The sequence below is a fragment of the Vanessa atalanta genome, chromosome 11 (genome assembly GCF_905147765.1).
Source record: "Vanessa atalanta chromosome 11, ilVanAtal1.2, whole genome shotgun sequence".
In the NCBI taxonomy this organism is placed as follows: Eukaryota; Metazoa; Arthropoda; class Insecta; order Lepidoptera; family Nymphalidae; genus Vanessa; species Vanessa atalanta.
In genome coordinates, this window is record NC_061881.1 from 5611042 (window position 1) to 5633704 (window position 22663).

At 31.2% G+C, this 22663-nt stretch overlaps 3 protein-coding genes across 3 annotated transcripts; 2 read left to right on the top strand and 1 right to left on the bottom strand.

Moving 5' to 3' along the window:
* Nucleotides 1–636: 636 nt before the first annotated feature.
* Nucleotides 637–15186, top strand: LOC125067175 (glutamate dehydrogenase, mitochondrial). Its single transcript, XM_047675602.1, has 9 exons — nt 637–1223; nt 6556–6756; nt 9230–9369; nt 9453–9546; nt 9970–10127; nt 12547–12708; nt 14145–14349; nt 14480–14634; nt 14843–15186. Exons 1-9 carry the CDS (start codon nt 791–793, stop codon nt 14957–14959), a joined length of 1665 nt encoding a protein of 554 aa, XP_047531558.1. The 5' UTR covers nt 637–790; the 3' UTR covers nt 14960–15186.
* Nucleotides 15187–18218: 3032 nt separating this feature from the next.
* Nucleotides 18219–19640, top strand: LOC125067177 (transmembrane emp24 domain-containing protein 7). The gene is made up of 4 exons (XM_047675604.1): nt 18219–18476; nt 18715–18832; nt 18935–19062; nt 19183–19640. The coding sequence occupies exons 1-4, from the start codon at nt 18321–18323 to the stop codon at nt 19411–19413; spliced, it is 633 nt and encodes a 210-aa protein (XP_047531560.1). The 5' UTR covers nt 18219–18320; the 3' UTR covers nt 19414–19640.
* Nucleotides 19641–20551: 911 nt separating this feature from the next.
* Nucleotides 20552–21711, bottom strand: LOC125067176 (protein YIPF5). The gene is made up of 2 exons (XM_047675603.1): nt 21482–21711; nt 20552–21404 (listed from the first exon to the last, which is right to left on the bottom strand). The coding sequence occupies exons 1-2, from the start codon at nt 21579–21581 to the stop codon at nt 20719–20721; spliced, it is 786 nt and encodes a 261-aa protein (XP_047531559.1). The 5' UTR covers nt 21582–21711; the 3' UTR covers nt 20552–20718.
* Between the last annotated feature and the right edge of the window lie 952 nt (nt 21712–22663).

The following is a 22663-nucleotide window of genomic DNA, read 5'->3' on the forward strand; positions in this document are numbered from 1 at the left end:
ATGTAAAATATTTTATAAGTATTATAAACAACATGAATATATGATAAGAAAATTTTCTTTATTTACAAAAGATAAACATTTTATTTAAAAAACGAATGTCTAAACTATTCAGTATCATTTTTCGATTAATTCTATCACATAGACTCATATAACTTTTTTCATTATTTGTTAATTTTACAATAAAAAAATTGTCTAATTTTTATGTTTCAATTTTTATTTAGAGTCATTTTATTTTTTATTTATTATTTAATTAGTAACCTTTCAATTTAAACAAATAATATCTAATAACGGCATGAAAATAAACAAAAAACGTCTTTGTATTGATATTATATTTTCCAAAAATTTATCGATTATCACTTTTTCAGATTACAAGCTTCATATAATTTATTCAAAGAATGGGTAAAGCATTTTTATTACGATTAGACGAATATTAAAAATACTAGTCATCATAATTTAAATAAAACATGAATACTCAAGTATGTACAGTTATAATTATTGCTCAAGTAATATCATCAATAAACACTTGCGCATTAGAAAGAGAAACCAAATCCGCATGATCAAAGTTCTTGAGCCTTTTGTCGCTGTATCGTTGTCTATGGTCATTTTAATCACTACACTATCACTTGTGCAAGTCGCTATTCGCTTTGCCGGAGTCAGAGTTTCATAGTCTGTCGGGGCGGGTCGTCTCTGCAGATTATTAGTAACTCGTAGATTCGTGTATTTTCATATTTTGATTTAAGTGTAGGGCGACCCGATTCCTAACCCGACTTAAGTACTTAAAACAGACAAAATGTTACATCTAAAGAATATTGCTAAAACAGTTGTACCGCCTCTTAAAAACACAATTCAAAATGAGGCAGTCAATAATATGCTAAAGATCGCACCCGCTGCAGTGAATGTTTGTTGCCGTACCTATGCCAGTCATGAAATACCAGACAGGCTCAAAGATATTCCAACAAGTGCAAATCCTAGATTCTTTGACATGGTGGAGTATTTTTTTCACCGGGCGTGTCAAGTGATCGAAGACAAATTGGTAGAGGACATGAAATCCAGGGTTACAATTGAAGAGAAAAAGAAAAAGGTCGCCGGCATTTTACAATTAATGCAGCCATGCGATCATATTCTTGAAATCCAATTTCCTTTACGACGCGATTCTGGTGATTATGAAATGATTCGCGGCTATCGTGCCCAGCATTCATCACACAGGACCCCAACAAAAGGAGGTATGCACCTTATAATTTGCCCATCATTGCTTACATCACTCCGTACATCCAGCTGGCGGAGTTATTGTAATAGGGATTTTTTATTTATAGAACAGGTAGACACGTGATTTTGCCGACCGTAATGTTACGTAGATAACCAAAATCTGCGTGAACATAACCTCTTAAAATGTAAATTATATTAACGATGACTCATTCCTAGCTGAAATAAAAGTAAATATATTGATAACCCTTTAGTGCAATACGTTTTTATTGTGTTATTATTAATTAAATTAATTTCTCAAATTACATTATTCAACTTTAATTCATTTGTTTATAAATCATACATTTATTCAAATATTAGTCATGGTTTATAGTACATAGTCACACAAATAAAATAATTATTGGATTAAATAATGTTTTACCGTTCTTATAAAAGCATAAATAGTTAGGTATATTTTCATAATTACAATTACAATTTTTATTACATTACAATTAATGTTATCAAATACTTCTTTGAAACCAAATTCAGTTGTGCCTTATTTTTAACAACTTCAACTTTTAGAATATGAATACTGAAAATTGACATAACATGTACATTATTTTTGAGAGTGTTTACTCTAAATATAACATAAGAGAAGTGAGGCTTACTAAGTTAGAAAAGTTACAGCAACAAAGATGTTGATAAACAAAAAAAAAAAATCTTAAAAAAAAGTATAAGACCACAGATAATATCGATTAGATAAAAATATAAAATTTTTTGTAGTAATTTTTCTGAAGCATTGCAAAAGTTAAGTTCGTCTTCCTGATTATAAATAAATTATAGATTTTTGTTTGTTATATTTCTCTATTACTTTGCATTTTTTCAATTTGAAATTCCATAAATGTCACATTATAACTACGTTACAAATAGTGATGTTTTAGCGGACGCAAAATTTTTCGAAGATTGATATCTCGTTGCAGCAATAATGAACAACATATTATTGCTTTTACTTTAAGTTTCAGGTTGTAGTTCGAGATGTCCATTTTTATGATGAACTAATAGGTCTATTCTAACTCCAACGAAGACATTAATATATCTATTCGCATTACTTTAAATTAGTATCAGTATTAAATTCGTGAAGGATTATGTAACAAATTAAAAAAAATATATATAAGTACTTGATTATGTAATATCATATTTTTAGATTTAAGCGAACAAGTTGTAACGTCTTAAGGCTTTCTTTTGTACATCTACTGAATAGTCATATGTATAAATTGTAGATTATACGCAGCCCACAAGATTTGTTAAAGTATTTCGCACGTAATAACATTAGTATTTTTTGCATCGAATTTTGTAGAACAATCAGACAAAGGTTGCTTTTATGTTATATGTGATACAGACTAATAACATTTTGTATTACGTGGGCATATAATTGAACACTAATTCAATTTGTACCCGCAATTTAGTTATTGTAGTCTTACGATACAAACCCAATAATCATGATGTCCACCTAATTCATTTCGGCCACGACGGTAATTCTCAAGATGGTTAATCTGCACAAGTGTTAGCTCAAGCAAGTGCACTCTTCTTTTTCATAATATGATGGGATAGCAATCTGACCCAACTGGTAAGATTTCAGGCGAAGGATCAATGGTTATAATTGCTTTCCGTACACGACAGTTTAAACACTGCCAACCTTAAAGCTACCTGAACTACTGCTACAGAATTTCTTGACGGAAATTGGCCCGACCCGATCTGCAACCTTATAAGTTAACCATTTATTACGCAAGGAAATCCTTTAAATATACCTGATGGGAATCCGTGTTACGTGGGATTCTTATCACTAACACATCTGCATCCCAATCACTTCAGTAGTATTACGCATGAATTTAGCGAAGTTCGCTTCGGGGGTATCTCGATCCCACCTAACAGATCGTCAGCGCATACGAAACGTGCGAGGCTATCTTGCTTGCCATCCTTCTCTAGGCAGTTTGAAAGGATACGCAAGGTGTCCTTTATACGTCCTCAACCCGAGGGAAAGTTTTTTGGGGGCGCGAAATGAAGACGCCTCAGTCGAGCGGGTTTAGCTCTCTACCTTTCTCGCTCTGGCGTCCTTACAGACCATGACTCTCATACCAGAGGAAGGTGAATAACCTGCACCCCTTATAAGTAACTCACTGCATCAACGAGGTAGTAATATATTGTATATGTTACCTTGGGCTAAAATTTTTGGAATACCATCAGTGCCAAAGTATAAGTTATAAATAAATCCTTAGTAATTTCTAAATAGCATTAGTGTGTGTGTCTCATTTCTATTTGATTCGGTTGTCATTTAGGTCAGTATGTAGCGTATTCTGTTTATGATGAATGTTTATACAAATTGCATAATGATATTTAATTGGTGTCAAGTTCAAGACACTGTATTTACTTATGCTTTCTAGCTATCTTTATTGTCTATACACGAATTTATAGAATTTCAACGTCGTACCGGCATCGTCTAGTCTTGAATATAATATATTTATTAAGACAAGGCAAAAAAAGTATCAAGGCGATCGTTCTCTAGTAAGATTAGCTAACTGCGCAAGACATTATATAATAGTGAAAAAGTGTGGGGCTAAATACTCTATTTAACCCGATATTCCCAATAACTTTTTATTGTATTATCAAAGACCTCGGGATCTGAGCTTTATAAGCTTAATAATTGGAGATTATATACTATACCAAGGGACACACAAAAACATAATGTACCGAGTATTCGTTATACGGGGAAACGAGTATCAAGTTCTGCTCGGCATCTGCAGAGTACTTCCGAGTACAGGTTTATATACATTTGCATCGCGTGCATATAGGTAAACACGTTTAACATGGTGACGGTGTTTGTACGCATCAGTTTTAGCCGTAAAACCTCCATAGTGATTCTATTTTAAACTATAAAAATCGCCTAAACCTAAAGCTTAAACTCCAAAATGAACTACATAGCTGTAACTATTGCTGTTACGGTCAGTATAAACTGTAAACATTCAAGCCAAAAAGAACAAACAGATATTATATAATGATTATAGTAGCTATTGAGCGACGTTCATTTAAATGTTCCTATGTGTTTATTTAATTAATGCAATTAACGAAACAATTGGCTACATCCTCTGTCATGTAAATTTAAAACTAAACTAAATGCACATAAAAAACAAAAGAATTTTTAAACGCCTTATTCATATCTATAACTTATTAGAAACTACCTGATGGAATATTTTAAGAAAAGAAGCTCAGCTGAGTATCTCGGTGTAAGTTATCACGCGATTAATTTAGGCTAATAACGTAATTTTACGAATTCACTAAGGAAGGTTAATAATAATAATTTTGAGGAAGGTGGAGGAAAACTATCTTTTCTATTCCCTTTCTCCTCGTACGACTTGCAAAGAACAATCGCTTGCTGTCACACTTTAATGTATATTTGTTGACCATTACAAATCTAATTTAAGAGCGATAGGATTCTTAAAACTACTTTTAATTTACAATTTTTGTATGAGGCTTGCTTTTGTTTGCGCGAATAGGATTTCGTGTGCCGATTAATATTTAAAAATAGAAATAATCCAAAATTTACGAGGGTTAAACTTTGCGGTACGTCTCTATTTTTTAACAGTATATATAAATAATAATAACATTTGTTTATAAGAACTTTTTGCTGTAATACTTTATCTCAAGCCATTCACACGAAGTATTTTCCTGTTTGAACATTTGTGTACAGTAAAGACATTTACAACAAGTATGGAGTATTAGTATAAGCCTAATGAGTACGTCGTGATTATGTTTTAAACTTGTTTTCGCATCACAAACCTAAACCTAGCATACGATGCATCACTAATAAAAGTACTCTATGTTGACTAAAAAAATATTATACTTTTCTTACTGTATTCCGTATTTGAAAATTAATTTATAATTTTAAATAATAAAATGTATATATTCAAGGAACGTAGTAATTATTGACTAAAGTTATTAAAGTTATGGTATAAAACGATAAAAGTAAATCAGTTCAGTTTGTTTTTGTAAGTTTTTATTTTAGTGTAATAATATATATGAAAATTTTACAATTAAAATAGTATACTAAACTTCATAAATATGGCTCTAAATACTCACTGTACTGCAGTAAGAAAGATTTTTGGTCATTCCTCCCTTTTTACACATTGTTGCACAAAGTGCTTCTTAAAATATTTTCAATGAGACAAATTGTATTTTAATCGGTAGTTCATTCTGCTTAGAAAATTCAATGATGCTTAGAAAGTGAAAAAACAATCTTATCATATCATATTATAAGAAATTTTTAAACGAAAATAGTAGATAACAACCCACGTATGATTGTGTTTACGCTATGCCGGTGGTAACAGGAGGCGCGGCTGTGACGTAACCAGCGTCAGAATTTTACGTAACAAATATTTAATTTATAACTTATATAACATTCATAAAAGTAGTACATTTGTGTAAATAATCTAAGCAAATCTTATCACTGAGTGAAAAGTAAACTATGCACACCCACCCAGTCACGTATTCAAATATCACGGGGGCTCAAGGTCGGGCTGACATCATAATTTGCTATTGTTATCCTATATTTAATAGTGAATATGCTACATACATTATCAACCTGAACCTTTTATCAACATATTGGAAATGACTGTGTGCCTACATTTTATTCGAGTACAATTTATCAATTAAAATGAAACGCATGGTAACAGAAATCATGACGTCACCGTTTTTAATCCTTTTTGACGGATTTAAATGTATCCGTTGATAATAATAAGTAGAAATATATTTCCTGCTACATTAAATTTGCTTTGCATTGAATATTTAATATTAAACTGGTATTGCCATGCAGTAGTGGAATGATGTATATGTAAACTTTTTGGTTTCAAATATCAAATAAAAACCTGACAAACAACTACTGACTCTGAAGGCCTGATCGGTCTTAAGTCATTTAATTTTAATTTAATATTTAAACAACCACCGGCTGAAGTAACATTCACCTCAACAACAATTAAACATACCGTATCTTGCAAACAGGCAAAATTATTATAATTTTCGAAAAAATTGCTACCTATTTTTGTTTAATTAAAAAAAAATCCTCTGATGATAGACTTTAGTTATCATTTAGTATTTTGCAGGTGCTAGTAACATTAATATTTATTTTAATATTATTTTATTTTAGTCTATAATATATACTTTAAGAAATCATTTTTTTTAATTCAGAACAACAATATTTTTTATATATTTATCGATATCACAATACCAAATCGTCTTAATATTAGACATGCAACATAATGTTCTGATTATAATAAATTTATTTCAATTATAATATAATATTTATTATCTTAATTCGTTCAGGTATAAGATTCTCAATGGACGTGACAAGAGACGAAGTCAAGGCCCTGTCCGCTTTGATGACCTTCAAGTGCGCATGTGTTGACGTACCCTTCGGAGGAGCCAAGGCCGGTATCAAGATCAACCCTAAGGAATACTCCGAACACGAGCTGGAAAAGATTACAAGACGCTTTACGCTTGAACTCGCGAAGAAAGGATTCATTGGTAAGACAATTTGAATACATTACTAATACTTAAATAACTAAGAAGCGTCATATGATCACAAAAACACAAGTTTCCTTGAAATAGATCCAACAGCTCTTGCCGGATAGACTGTGCGAACGTTTTTCTAGTCGGTGGCTAAAAAAAGCACGGAACCGAATTTACAAATTCTTATTACTAGCCATACGTTTTTTATGGTACATTTAGATTTTGCTTAAGATATTAAGAAGTCCTTTTTGAACAGAAAATAAAGTAAATAAATGTAACTTCGTAGTGAGCAGTTATGTTATTCATGGTGAAAAACCTTATCACTATTCTTCACTCATAATCAATCCAAATTTATAAAAGCATCAAAGCTAGTGACGTAATATACATACTTAAACAAACATACTTATGTATTCTTCGGGTTTTCGTTTACGTATTCGTTATCACATAAAAATTCTCAAATTTAGTCTAGTTTAAATAATAAAAATTGCTAGTAAAGAGGTTATAATGAATTGCTCAAATAAATCGTGACATAGGACTATAGTTTGTATGAGCTATTATAAATAATAACGTCTGTATCATCGTCATTAATTATAGACCAATTTGGACATAAATCGGTTGGTGATTGGTCTATACGCTATGTCAATAACCCCTTCTCCGTTAATAAGTTTGCATGCCGTAAATTGCTCTCACGTCTTCCTCGCCAGCAATAATCCATTTAATTCGTACATAACAATATTACGTTGCGTTATCGGCAATCGAATGAAATCGAATTAACATTCGTTTAACCTTGACAAAGAATCGAATTCTTAATAACAATGTGGCGGCCATATCTCGCTATTGATAGATTTTACCATCTACCGGCGAATTTACGATTGTATTAAAAATTAGAAAAAAAGGAGTAATTAAATTCATATCGTGGCTTTCAATTCGATAAAGACGTGTCACAATTTGAGCATAATTGTAAATATAATCTATTCACTATTGATTGAATTTAACGTAGCAAGTCAACATAATAAAACATTTTAGCATGTCTATTTCTGTAGGGTTTACGTTGTGTATTGTGAGCGCGTAGGTAAGCTTAAAATGTTGTTAAGGAATGGGAGATGGGATGGGAAAGAGGTACTATTAAAACTGATACTAATATATATGGTTAATAGAAATGATATTGCTGTCACAGAGTTCGAAGCAATGGCCTGTAGTGACTCAGCTTCACTTTGTCATTTTGCCAACGTGGCTGGTCGTTCGCTTTGAACAAATGCAAAGACCGCACTCTCTTTAAATTATATCAAGCGTCTCAATTTTGTTTGTCTGCATCACGTCTGTCTGATAAAATTGATACCTATACGCGAGAATCCATACAAGAGATCCATGGAGAGATGTAGGTTAGTTGCGTATCTAAGACAAAAAATATAATTACATAATTATGTGGAATTCTCGTTTGATATTCTCAGATATTAGTAGTTATTAAATGTATAACTTGTTTGTAACTATTTATTTTTTTGCTGCGTTGAATGTTATATCTAAAATATATGTATCGGTTAACTTCACTGGAATTATGATAAAAAGCGTTAACCTAATACTTGTTGAATATCAGGCAGGATATGTTATATAAATGTACCGAATTGTATATATCAGTTATATAACTTTGTATTTCAAGTGTTGAAAAAGAGCAACTACTGAGTTTCTTGTCGGAACTTCTCGGTAGAATCTACATTCCGAACCAGTGCCGCGGTGGTAGCTCATTATGTTTAATAAAATTCTGTGAAATGATGATTCAAAACATCCTTGTAAAGCCTACTTTAGTAAACTATATTTTAATTATAAATATTATAAAATTATTACTTTTAATAATTCTATTTCAGGCATTCGGTTTTTGTCTTATGTATAATACATTATTATAATTTATATTATACAAGAAATACCAGTTAGTGGAATAAAAGTCGAAATCGAGAAAATATTACTAATGGTATATATAATTATTCTATCCGCTTCGATAATTAATTAATTACATTTACTTAAATACAAATTACAAGTCAATTAAATTAGAATAAAATAGCGATTCTTTCTTACAGTTGAAACACTGTAAAATTGAATTATAAAGAAATACCTACGTCTGTTATAATGCTACCATTTTTCTTTTAATATGTTTGAATTAACGTAGATATTATGTATATTTTATTTTTGAAGCTAATTACATATTACATTTTTTTTTAGAACTATCTATAGTAGAACAAATATATATATTAACTCTATTGCTATTACAATACCTATTTAAACTTCACATTATTAAAAATGGCGGATGTTACTGTACTAAAATTGCCAGACTTTAATATTCAATCATTTCTTTCAAAGCATTCAAAGACGAACATTGCCTAGACTACAATTTCCTGTCTTGTGAAAAATGAACCACTCGTAACTGTCTTTCAATTGAAAATGATTTCTTTTAATTTTTATTTCGTACTGGGTTTCTATAGTCTAACGTTTTTAGGGCCCGGTGTTGACGTCCCCGCCCCTGACATGGGAACCGGTGAACGAGAGATGTCATGGATCGCGGATACCTACGCTAAGACCATCGGTTACCAGGATATTAACGCACACGCTTGCGTTACTGGCAAACCAATTAACCAGGTTCGTATTCAATTTGCGACCTTATTGTATATACAATATTACAAATGATGTTTCAAAAAGTTAATGAAATGTTTGTTATTTAGGGTGGTATTCACGGAAGAGTATCTGCCACTGGCAGAGGTGTATTCCACGGTCTTGAAAACTTCATCAACGAGGCCAACTACATGAGCATGATTGGTTAGTAAAATTTCACAGAATATTCGGAATTAACTATTAGCCTACGCTGGATTGTAGTCTCACGCTCACTAGTAAGGTTCGGCGGGAAGGTTAATCGAAGTGAATGGAGAGATATGCTCTCCCTATGAGGAGAAAGTTTGGAACTAATTCCACCTTGCTGCTCTAATGCGGATTATTTGGGATATACATATAGACGATTTTCTTGGTGTGTTGTGAACATTTATATTTCCTTCACTGCCGAGCACGAGATGAATTATAAACACAATAAGTACATATTTATTCAGCGGTGCTTGCCTGGGTTTAAACCCGCAGTCATCGGTTAAGATGCACGCTTTCTAATTACTGTAACTTAGGCCACGTTTGAAAATAGATATTCCTGTGTAGAGTCCCAAAATATAGCATTATAAATGACGACTCTCCCAGGCACAACTCCGGGATGGGGTGGAAAGACTTTCATCGTGCAAGGTTTCGGTAACGTGGGTCTGCACACGTGCCGCTACCTCGTCCGCGCCGGCGCCACCTGCATCGGCATCATCGAGCACGACGGCTCCATCCACAACCCTGACGGCATTGACCCCAAGGTAAATATCACGTTAATTTATAATAACACAAGATACTTAAAGTCATAAAAAGGAAAACCTATTGCTGTCAACTTTTGGCGGCAAATATGCATTAGAGAAAAACATAGATTATGTAATAAATGCATTATAGACGCGTAAATAGATGTATTAGAAGTTTACTGGAACAAAACATCTTTATATGTTTCATTAGTTACATTATATGTGTGCAAAAGGTGATAATTGACAAAGGTTCTTTGAAACATTGCCTTCACAGTTTGCAATATCTTGTTATATTTGTAAAATCATAATCATTCGTAATGACTTCAACAAGACGGCATTATTTTGCAATTTAAATACATAGGATAGTTTAGTAACGAAATTATTTATAGTAACAGCCTGTAAATTTCCTACTGCTGAGCTAAGGCCTTCTCTCCCTTTGTGGAGACCTTGATGCTCCAATACGGGTTGGTGGATTCACATTTGGCAGAATCTAAATCCAACGAAATCGTTGGATTTAGACACGTTAGGTTTCCTCAAGATGTTTTCCTTCGTCACCGAGCTCGAAATGAATTATAAACGTAAATTAAGCACATGAAGATTTTGTGGTGCTTGCCTGGGTTTGAACCCATCATCGGTTAAAATGTACGCGTTCTAACCACGGGGCCAACTCGGCTCTCGTAATAATATCATTGTTTTTTTTTATATGTAATGAAATATTTATAAATATTAAGAAAGAAGAATTTTTTATGTTGTCTAGCTACCACGTGAAAGCCTTGAAATGAATATAAACTTCACTTATAAAAGTTACCGATAAAACGTTAAAAATGATTAAAAAGAAATTACGAAGTTAAACGATATATTTAATAATTTCTAAAGAAAGAGATAAAAATAACAAATATTTTTATATTATGACATTAAAACTTGAAACCCATCAATGCCCTACATTGATACTAATGAAACTGACCTGAGCGAAGCTGAAGTCGTGCTATAATCTGGCATTAACTTATAAGAACCTCGGAATAGTTTTCATCGCTACTCAACTAACTCTGAAATAACAATTTATTTTAAAATTCGCAATGGAAAAGATAAGAGACAGACTTCATATAATTTAAACTTCTAGATTGGGGTATGTTTGTACTTTTAAATAATTACGTATTTGCTTAGAAAGTATGTGCAAGTATACAAATAAAATAATAATTCCATTTCAAGCATGTTATACAGCATAATATAAATATATATTAAAAGTTTTGATTTTGGGCTGTTAAAATAAGGAACAATTAAAAACAATATATTAAAATTATTTAGTGGCAACAAAAGACATGCACCACTACTACTTACAAATTTTAATTTTCAGAACTTACAAATAAAACTTATTTGTGTGTTGTTATGTATTCATATTCATGATTAAAGGAAATAACAAGTGGGTACTTCGTAAAAAGGTTAAATATTATCTGAAGTGTAATATTGTCGTCGGCTATCATTTGTTTTATTATAATAGTTTTACAATTGAATAGATAGCACTGGATACACTTTTATGTTAAGACCTATGATTGACATATCGTAATCGCAACAAGGCGTTTTTTATGTTTTATCTATTTTCACAAACGTCAAATTCTTGCGTGACGTCACACAGATATCAGTAATTTTAAATAAAGAAGCAAGTTATATGACGACGATTCGGTCATATTTATTTATTTTTTACCAATGTTATAAATAATTATATCAAAATAATATAATAGAAATGTGAAAACTTCCGCTTGTTAGTCGACCATGATCAAGCAACTGACGTGATGTACTATTTATGAAAATATTTATTGCGAAATGATGCCGTCCTTCATCCAGTTATTATCCATTCCAAAATTATTTATTTTATTAGTATTTGTATGGTAAAATATAACTAAATAATTTCCATATTATTATTTGTTTTGTTTTTAACAACTGGCAACATAATTTTGAAATGTCCAAAGTAGAGGAAGATCAAGTCGATTAGTGATTCATAAGATCGATATTAAGTGATTTTATTTTTTGATAAGATAAGATATGAGCACTTCATTATTCAATCTTTGACTGATAATGTCTTTAACAATCTACCGTTTTATGAATTTCATGATACGCCTTCATTTTTATATTGATGTTTTGTAAAAAGTGAGATATTTATTAGTAAGAATTGTCATCTATTGGCATTATTATTTTTATTCGATTCAATTAATAATTAAAGAAATAATTATCTCTCTCTCAAGAATTCTATGATTGTACGGGTTGCCCAATGATTTGATAATGTTCACAAGCTTACCTAGTTCCATTTTGATTTATTGAATAGAAGATCTGTAGAGAAGAATTATTTTAAAACAATCTATAAATTAGAAATTTTCAGAGCTTAAATACGTAATAGGAATACCATAAAAAAGTACTGTAACTTTAAACTAATGTTCCTCTTCAGGCTCTCGAGGACTACAGGATCGAGAATGGCACGATCGTCGGCTTCCCTGGCGCGAAGGCCTACGAGGGTGAGAACATGTTGTACGAGAAGTGCGACATTTTAGTTCCCGCTGCCGTCGAGCAAGTTATCCACAAGGAAAATGCACACAAAATTCAAGCTAAGGTAAATAATATTATATGTGTACTAACCAATTCAAATACAAATTAACATCAATGAATTCCGCAGATTAAATACGATAACTCGATTTAAAACTCGGAAAATTTTACAGAACCCTTTGATCGCTATTAATTTGATAACCTGTCGCGGTACTAACTCATATAAACGAATTGATGTTGTATGGCTTATGTGACCGATTACAAAGAAAGTTAACACATTACGTACATGTATATTGAATCATAGAGATTGTTTTTATAATATATACTTTTTATAAATCACAATACTGTTCAACGGATCGCCATCACAATTACTATAGAGGACAATGTCTGACGTAATTTGCTAATTCTATATAAAGATAAAAGTATTTGACTCTAATTAGCTTGAACCTTTTCCAATGTAAGTGCCTTTTGATAATTTTATAAAGTGTTTACATTCGTCATAATAATAACGCCGTGAGCTAAATGAAATAATAAATTATAAGTAAGTGTCGTCGTATGAAACAACAAAATTACTAGTAACGTTGGCAACAATATTTTTGTATGACAAATTTATCAGGCTTATTTTCCATTTAATAACGATTAAGATGTCGTTTTCTGGAAAAGCAATGAATTACGTGATTATCAAACGTTAAGATATATGAAATAAACATGATAAAACATGATCGCATTACCGTTCCATTTAGGTAACAAGTTCTATCACCAAGTGGATAAAATATATCAGCGTTACCACGAGTCACGACAATTTATCAATAAAAAATAGAAACGATAAGAAAGCTTATCTATTGATAAACTTATTTTATAAATATTTAACGAAGCACTTCAATACAACAACATTTAATTAACAAAATTGCAGCACTTTCAAAAGGTTAACATAATTATTATGATATTATATATTCTTGTTTTTAAAAATACGTACATTGAATGTAGACAAATGAAGTATGAAATAAAATTTGTAGAATAAAATGGAAATTAATAAAACTGGCCACTAAAAAGTACTTTAAAGCTTAAATTTTGCGTATTATATAGAGAGCAGGAAGGTAAATAGTCATGGCATTTTTAAAGCTTACTAATACTACCTAAACTAATTTTTAAATTAATAAAATAAATGTTGTAACAGCAATTGGCATATTTTCGAATGACGTGCAAGTATTAGTGCCTTAATTGTTATGTCCTTCGTCTCCATCATCGCAATGAAACTGTTATGCTTATATTTTTGTCTGATGATAGCTTTCTATAAATTATATTACATAATTATTCGTCGTTCTTTGATGAATGCTTAATGATTGAATCTATAATTAATAAAACATCACATTCCCTAAAACTATTTCTAATTCCCATTTCGCGTCATAGTACCGCAAACATCTTATGTAAAAGCGTAACTGGCCAAAGTCCAAGAGACAAAAATCCAATTTTAAATGGGTCACTGACCTAAATGTATTGCAGATAATCGCGGAAGCAGCCAACGGCCCGACCACGCCCGCCGCAGACAAGATCCTCATCGACCGCAACATCCTGGTCATCCCCGACCTCTACATCAACGCCGGTGGTGTGACCGTTTCCTTCTTCGAATGGCTCAAGAACCTCAACCACGTTTCTTACGGCCGTCTCACGTTCAAGTATGAACGCCAGTCTAACTACCATTTGTTGGGTGAGATTCTTTTTTTAACGTTGTATTTGAGTAAACTAACTTTGAATTTAGAATTGTATTTGGATATTTAAAACAAAGAATGAAATCAATTTCGTTATTACATAATATGTAATGTATATTGTAATTATAGAATCCGTACAAGAGTCGTTGGAGAGACGTTTCGGTCGCGTGGGCGGCCGCATCCCCGTCACTCCCTCAGAGTCCTTCCAGAAGAGAATCTCTGGTGCTTCGGAAAAAGACATCGTGCACTCTGGTCTCGACTATACCATGGAAAGATCAGCTAGGGTAAGTTCTCATTTTTTTTTATATAACTACACTATATTAAAAATTTAAGAAAAGTAAGATTGTCCTTTTAAAGTTATAGTATCTTGTTTCTTATATTATATAGTAATATTCTCAAAACAAATGCCTACAAATTTTTAACTCTTGTATTAACAAGAGTAAAAATTTGTAGGCATTTAGAATATATAATCATATTTTATTATTATTACAGGCTATAATGAAGACTGCCATGAAATTCGACCTGGGTCTAGATCTGAGAACTGCGGCGTACGCCAACTCAATCGAGAAAATATTCACCACATACGCAGACGCCGGTCTCGCGTTCTAAACACTCATTTAATATACGAATTTAAGTATTGTCTGCATTTTAAAGACATATAGTCCCTTTGCACTTAAGTATAACTTTTAAGACATTATATTCACAGTATTTTATTTGTTGAAATCATGGCTTTTTATTTTTAAACTTAAGAGAAGCTTTGTTATTAAACTCAAAGTAAATATTTCAACTTCCGATTGTATCATCTTTTATTTTCGAAATAAATTGTTTTACTGTTATTTGGTTGTTTAATATGTCCCGATAACCTCTTTTTAAAGATAACGTAATAAGCTCTTCTGTCTACTAAGTATTATCAGTATGCAGACATAGTACAATACGTCTATAAGTGCAATTTGTATATTTTTTTAATATTTCCATCTTTTGTACACAACTTACTGTTTTTTTAAATGTCAGTTTATCACGTAACTTTCTTATAAATAATAAAATTACACAGATTTGAAGTAGACTTGATATCATAAGCCGTTCATCCAAGCGTGCCTAAACCCTAAAGTAGAAGCCATACACATACTTGATGCTCACCTATTTCAGTTTTATGTTAGATTTCGCAGATATCAATTGTATTGATTATATGAGAATTTTAATCCTGAACTATTTAATAAACGTTTTCTAGTATTCATCTATGAGTTATATTTAAAATTAAAGTATATTTTTAAACTTATTTACGGTTATATAATATAATATTTTAAACACTGAATTATCAAACTCCAAACATATTTTAAAAGAAATGAGTTACAAGTAGCCCATTTTCTCGGTCAAAATATATATTAGGTTAAACCTTTAAAAAAAGCTTTAAATATTATTTATTTATTTCTAATTAAACGAATTAGGTAATACGTGTACTTCGTTTATACGTATTTATTTCATGCTTCTAAAAGTTACTAGTTTATGTCATTTAAAAAGTAACCAAAAATAAAATTTACCTTACTACGAATAATATCATAATTTATCGTTATCAAATGTTTAACTAAATAATTGTGATACAATATTGTGATTGTCTTTAAGAGAAATTAGCCACGCGCACTGACGAAATAAATAAATAGACGGCTATCTTTTATTTAAGCGTTGAAAATATATAAAATTTTAACTTCGCACTACCATCTGTATGCCGATGACTTGCAGCTCTACGAACACTCTACTGTCAATGATCTTGCCACGGCTATTAACTCCCTAAATGATAATCTCCACCGCATTTCTCTTTGGTCCGCTAAATATGGTATCACTGTCAATCCATCCAAGTGTCAAGCCATCATTATAGGCAGCAGGAAACAGTTAGCTAAGTTAGATGTTCTGACTCTGCCCAGCCTACGATATAATAATATACCAATAGAGTTCAGCAGTAGTGTTAAAGACCTCGGCATTATCATTGACAGTAAACTCAGTTGGGGGGAACATATTAAAGAAGTTTCTCGTAGGTTTTACGCCACTATGCATTCCATAATGCGTTTAAAAAATTTTTTGCCTATGGAAACTAAAATCCAGCTTGTTACTACCCTCTTGGTTCCAATTCTTGATTACGGTGACTCCTGTTATCTAGATCTTTCGGAAGAACACCTGAATAAACTTAATCGTCTCCTTAACACTGGCATTCGCTTTATCTTTAGCTTACGTAAATTCGACCACGTTTCTCGTTTTATGAAACAGTTACACTGGCTTCCTATACGGGAACGTAGATATACTCGGCTTCTATGTCTTACTTATCCTCTAAATTTTCTCTTCTTTCCTCTACTCATAATAAGCCCCTACGATCCTCTCATTCCCTTACCCTTTTCATGCCTTCCCATAAATCTGGCTTTGTTTCCAACTCTTTCTCTCTAGTTGCAACCCGGCTTTGGAACACTTTGCCTGATTCTATTCGTAGAGCTCCATCGCGCGACTCCTTCAAGCGCCAAGTAAAAGATTTTTATTTGTCGTCTGTCAACACTATGTGATGTCTTTTCATAAATACTATTATCATAATTGGATTATCATAATTATATATATATATATATATATATATGTATATATGTTAAATATTTATGTATATTATGTATATGTATATTTATGTATTATATATAATATCGAAATGTACTGTATTATTATTATATATATTTATAGGCATGTATTGCTATGTATATATTTTTTTAAAATTATTCTTTAACTTCTGTGCACACCCTACTGACTACTCTCCTACACTATTCTGGGTTGGCTGGCAGAAAATGCTGTTATAGCGTTAAATCCGCCCTCTGTACATGTTTTATTTGTACAATAAAGAATAATAAAAAATAAAAAAAATCTTTCAACGGAAAGTCAGACTGCAAATTTGATTATGATTCAAATTTATTTTACACTATTTGATTGATTGATTTTGAGTAACATATAAAGGGTAGGTAAACGATGATCAATAACATAAAATAATAAAAGTTTGTTAGAATCTTTTCACCTATTAATATTAATATATTTTTATTTTTAAGTCCCTATAGCTCCATTAAAAGTAAGCGAAAGAACCATGGAAAACATTGTGACAATGCTGTATAATAATTATTATCAGCGTGCATAATGGAGTTAAGAGTACCACATTCTACCAAGTAATTTGGTTTATAATAACAATTATTCATAAGATGCTAACTAATATGATGCAAAGAAGGACCGCATCCCATCCCGATATACTAACTTGTAGTGTAGGTCGCGTAACCGGCACTACTCCGAGCACGACAGTGGTCCGACGAGAAAAGAGGAGCATCGAGGGAAATCTGGTACCCGTCCGGACGAGAAGTTAGCAGGTTTAATTGGGAAGGTATATTATCCTCCGCGTCTGGGATAGGTCGGATCAACAGATCTCGCCGTATGACCGTTAGCTAAGCAATTAGGTGTGGTGTTCGTTAAAGTGGTCGAGAATTAGTCACGATCTCAACGAATTATATCAACTGTAGCACGAAATCTTTAGCTAGTATTACCGCTATGGGGCCAAATATATATGAAGATATAGGCAAATGATTTTTATAATAAACTATGGCAGTTATTTGGAATGTTTATAAAATAATAAATTAATGATAAATAATAAAAAGTGTATCTAATTACTGAGTTTCTGGGCAATTGTTCTCAGTACAATCTACTTTCAGAAATTGTGGTAATATTAACTTTAAATTAATTATTGTTTTTATACTGCTTATGATTGTATTATAAACCTGGTTCTCTAAATTTTTCAATGTAACCAGGCAGGGCAACACAGGTAAACATTGCCACTTGCCATTGTAAAAAAATCAGTATTACGTGTAATGTGTATGCCGATTGCAATGTCACTGTCAAGTAATGCGATAGTTTAATCATTATTATTTTTTAATGTTTCTGTGCTTTCTCAAATTATAATTACAAAATGTTTATAACGCCTCTTCTATTTACAATACTAGTCGCTTTAATTAGTGGTATTTATTCGAAAAGTGTAGAACTTACATTTGAATTACCCGATAGTGCCGTAGAATGTTTTTACCAAGAAATTGACCAAAATACTTCTGCCACGCTAGAATATCAGGTAAATAACTTTTTATTTTTCCTGTCCCTTTTCAAGGTTTTGTTTCCCTTACTTACATTACGCTATTATTTTTCTTAAAACATTTTTTTTCTTATTCGGATATCAGATATAATTAGTCAGAGTTAATGAAAACATTGAATTATAGCTTAAGAAAATATATATTAATTTAAAAGAATATAATTTTTTTTATACTAATACTCTAAAATAATATCTCGATATATTTTATTCAAACTTTCAGGTTATAACTGGAGGCCAGTATGATGTAGATGTGAAAATTGAAGGCCCCAATAAACAAATTTTGTACCAGCAGCAAAAAATGCAGTATGATTCCCATAAATTCATAGCACAGCAAACAGGTACTCGTTGATTTGTATTCTTGTAAAGATGAAAAAATTTCAAACATTTAATCATATTATCTTTTACTCAACAACATTTACATTTTTTAATAATATTTTCAGGGGTGTATAAAGCCTGCTTCAGTAATGAATTTAGTACTTTTTCACACAAACTTGTTTATATGGAGTTCAATGTTGGTCCTGAACAACCACTTCCAGGAATTGGTGAACATGCAACAGTTTTAACTCAGGTTACACTATTAACATATTTTTTAATTGTATATATACCTTAATTTAAATTTCTTATATAAATTAGATATTTATTAGAATATACAAATTATTTGTCTTCATATAAAACATTATTTTTTTAGCTGGAAACCTCTGCTGAAGAAATTCATTCTGCGCTCAATAAGATTATTGACCAACAAACACACCACAGACTTAGAGAGGCTCAAGGTCGTAAACGAGCTGAAGATCTCAATGAGAGAGTATTTTGGTGGTCCATGGGAGAAACCCTTGCAATTATGTGTGTTGCACTTGCACAGGTTATGGTCTTGAAGAACTTCTTTAGTGATCGACCAAGTTTATACAATATGAAATGATATTGTAATAATTAATTAGTTAATGTATTAATATTAATATATTTCATGGGCTAATTTTTGTTTTGTTTTAAACCTATTAATAAAATCTTTAATTATAACTTTAGTGTGATTTATGTCTACAGATTCATAAGGCTCGACTTTTGTAATGCACTTGTATGCTTTAATAATTTTTACTAAACTTTGTCATGGCAAAAACTGAGCAAATAAAACTTACACTTGTAAACAGACGATTTTGACACTTATTGGCAAACTTACTATTTTTTTTTTAATGAAGAATTATTTACACTTCCTTACATCACATACAAATAAAAATTAAAAATAGTTTACTTTACAAAATACAAATCATGACTGCTTAGAATGATGGCAAGAATGCTTGCAGTACTTCCCAGTTGAATTCTATTAATTAAAATGATATTGACTAGTAACCTGTTTGTAAATTAATTGACAATGTACAATAAAAATCTATTACTATCATTTAACTACAATTCACAGCTTACTGTATGAAGTCATACTGAAACAAAACACTAACAGTCTTATTAATAAACTTTGTTTCGGTGGAGAATGATTTTATTGATATATGACAGATTTTTTCAAGACATTGTTTGATTAATCACCCCCTAAACAACATTTATTGTTAAAGTCATAAGAAGACTAAAGTACCTACTTTAATAATTTGTTTACCTAATATATATATAAATACCATAGGAGTATTCAAGGATATGGTTTATCAAAAAAATATATATTAGCTAAAGAAAAATTTGTGTAGAAATTATTTAGACTAATCAATCTATTATTGATTTTTATGCGACATTGAAGTTCGCTAATATATTGCTTACAAACATAGTAAACTAAAAAGACTAAACCGATCATGATATAGTTATATTTAGAATAAATATGAATCCTATCAGCAAATATACAATAGTCAAATTTTGTACTGTAATTGAGCAATAGAAAATAATATAAAGTATATTAACACTGAATTAATTATATCACACAGAAAGTGACTAATGTTACTACTTAGCAAGTTTATATTTTGTAGGTAAAAACAATTTCAGTATGTTTGTCTTGCTAATTTCTCATTATATGAAAAATACTATCTCAATTAAATAATTTTAATAATAAAATAAGCAAAAACTTTGTATTTACAGTTTATTTATTGCAATACAGAATATCATAATATTTAAATTTATATAATAAAGACAAGGGTTACATACAGTTACTTGTTAGTCCATATGACTTTCTATACAAAATATATCAATTTAGATCTGTAGTTATTTTAATAAAATTATTTGTATGATACATGCATTAAAATAAAACAAGGAGAGCAAAAACTCCATTGACTAGGGCACATGGATATGCAATTAGTGGTCGTTGTTCAGAATCACCAGACATTGTTACAAAGAGGCGACTTGCAGACAGAGCTGACCAAATTACTGCAATGGCAGAAAGAGAGAGTCCTATAGAACCTTCAAGAGAAATAAATATACCAAGACTAGCTAAAACCACCATAGGTAGCATACAATAGCCCAGTACACTAGCAACACTCAGTAAAGTAAAAACTCCTTCTGTTCGACTCATTAGGGAAAGTAAGAAATACATTAATATAACTGACATTACTGATAATCCATATACATATCCAAAATGCGCTTTATTTCCGGAGAGAAAGAGACAGACAGCTAAGGCTAGACAAAATGCTATGGGACCTGCTATGTCTGTATCTCTTAGTAGAAAATTAGCATCATCTGCTTTAGATTGACCATGAAATGGATTAAGCACAGCTAAAGTCTTCTCAAGTATTCTGTCTGGATAAATTTCTAATTCATCAAGAAGTGGCGGTTCATCAAATTCAGAGGTTTCTCCTGGTGTTGGTTCTCCAGGTATTGGTGCTGGGGTAAATATATTAGGATTATAATATTGATTGTTGTTGGCAGGAAGACTCTGTCCTTGGTCGAAGGAATAATTCTGTTGTTCTGCTGTAAAGTTCTGAAAATCTATAAAAAATAAGGCAATTCATGTTGATGTTTCTAAAATTCATAATTGTAATAAAGAATATAAAATTTATACCGACCTAGTGTTTGAGAATCACCAAATGTATTTGAATTGTTAAAAGAATAGTTTGAGGTGTTATTTTGAGGTTGCCAAGAGTAATCTTGGTTTGGGTATGCCATTTCGTGTGTTTAAATGTGAGTATTCTTATTGGCTTATTAAAACGATATACCACAATATTTATATCAAACTAATACTAACGTCGGCATATTTCTTCAAAAATACGTTTTAGTTAATGTCAACTGTCACTCGATATTTGTCAATACGTCAACAAATGCACGTCAGCCTAAATACTTTAAGCATTGAATGCAAGGCTTTAAAGAATTCAATGTAATAGTTGAAAGTCAGGACTCAACGCATGGACTGAACAAAAAATATTTAAAACTATAAAAAAAGATATTATTAAATATTTAAAACTATTAAAAAAGCAACTTTGTATCCTTGTTTAAATATACAACTAGTATTAATCATGGTTTAAAAGTATGCTTATATTTTACTGGTAATATGAAAACACCGATGAATAAATGTGTGATATGTTTTAGCGTTCTTTGAAATATTATTATTATTATAGTAGTCATACTTCTGCTCTAGTCTTGGGTTTCCAAGGTTTTCCAAAGCAAATGGTGCTCATCCAGTCTAGTTCGGCCAAGATCCTTAGACAATTGGACTAGTGTCGCATATACATAGTCCACTATCGATAGACAATCGATAGTCTATCGATAGTTAATTTTAGTAGGTTTTTGTTGATTATGTTACGAGTTTGAAATCCATCTAAAAATTAATTTATAGTTTTAACTGTGTTTTACATTTAACAATGTTTAACATATGATTTTATAACATTTGCATGTCCTCTATTTTTATCTTTATGCATGCAACATAAAATATCTTTAGAGTACATTAAATAGCTCTAGCAAATAAATAATCTTGCCTCATCTTCTAAACATTTTTGTAGGGCAAACTAAACTTTTTGCACAAAAAAAAAAACTTACAGCTCAATATGAAATATCGAAATCTTAGCTATTAGTTTAGCTTGCTTAGTATAATTTGCTTTCTATACTTTCCAAAAAGGGCCCCAAATTTATGTGTGCCCAAGGGCCCAAATATAGCTTGAGACTTGAGCTTGAGAAAATCGCGCCTTTGTGGATTTTCGGACATTTAGGTGGTGCGGATGAAACTTGAAATTCTGATGTGAGGTCTGAAGGTG

Coding starts and splice junctions, on each gene's coding strand:
- LOC125067177 (XM_047675604.1), top strand. CDS start 18,321: ATGTTTATAACGCCTCTTCTATTTACAATACTAGTCGCTTTAATTAGT. Junction 18,833..18,934: donor ATTCATAGCACAGCAAACAG/GTACTCGTTGAT, acceptor TAATATTTTCAG/GGGTGTATAAAGCCTGCTTC. Junction 19,063..19,182: donor ATGCAACAGTTTTAACTCAG/GTTACACTATTA, acceptor TTATTTTTTTAG/CTGGAAACCTCTGCTGAAGA.
- LOC125067176 (XM_047675603.1), bottom strand. CDS start 21,581: ATGGCATACCCAAACCAAGATTACTCTTGGCAACCTCAAAATAACACC. Junction 21,405..21,481: donor TGGTGATTCTCAAACACTAG/GTCGGTATAAAT, acceptor TATTTTTTATAG/ATTTTCAGAACTTTACAGCA.
- LOC125067175 (XM_047675602.1), top strand. CDS start 791: ATGTTACATCTAAAGAATATTGCTAAAACAGTTGTACCGCCTCTTAAA. Junction 1,224..6,555: donor CAGGACCCCAACAAAAGGAG/GTATGCACCTTA, acceptor TAATTCGTTCAG/GTATAAGATTCTCAATGGAC. Junction 10,128..12,546: donor CTGACGGCATTGACCCCAAG/GTAAATATCACG, acceptor GTTCCTCTTCAG/GCTCTCGAGGACTACAGGAT.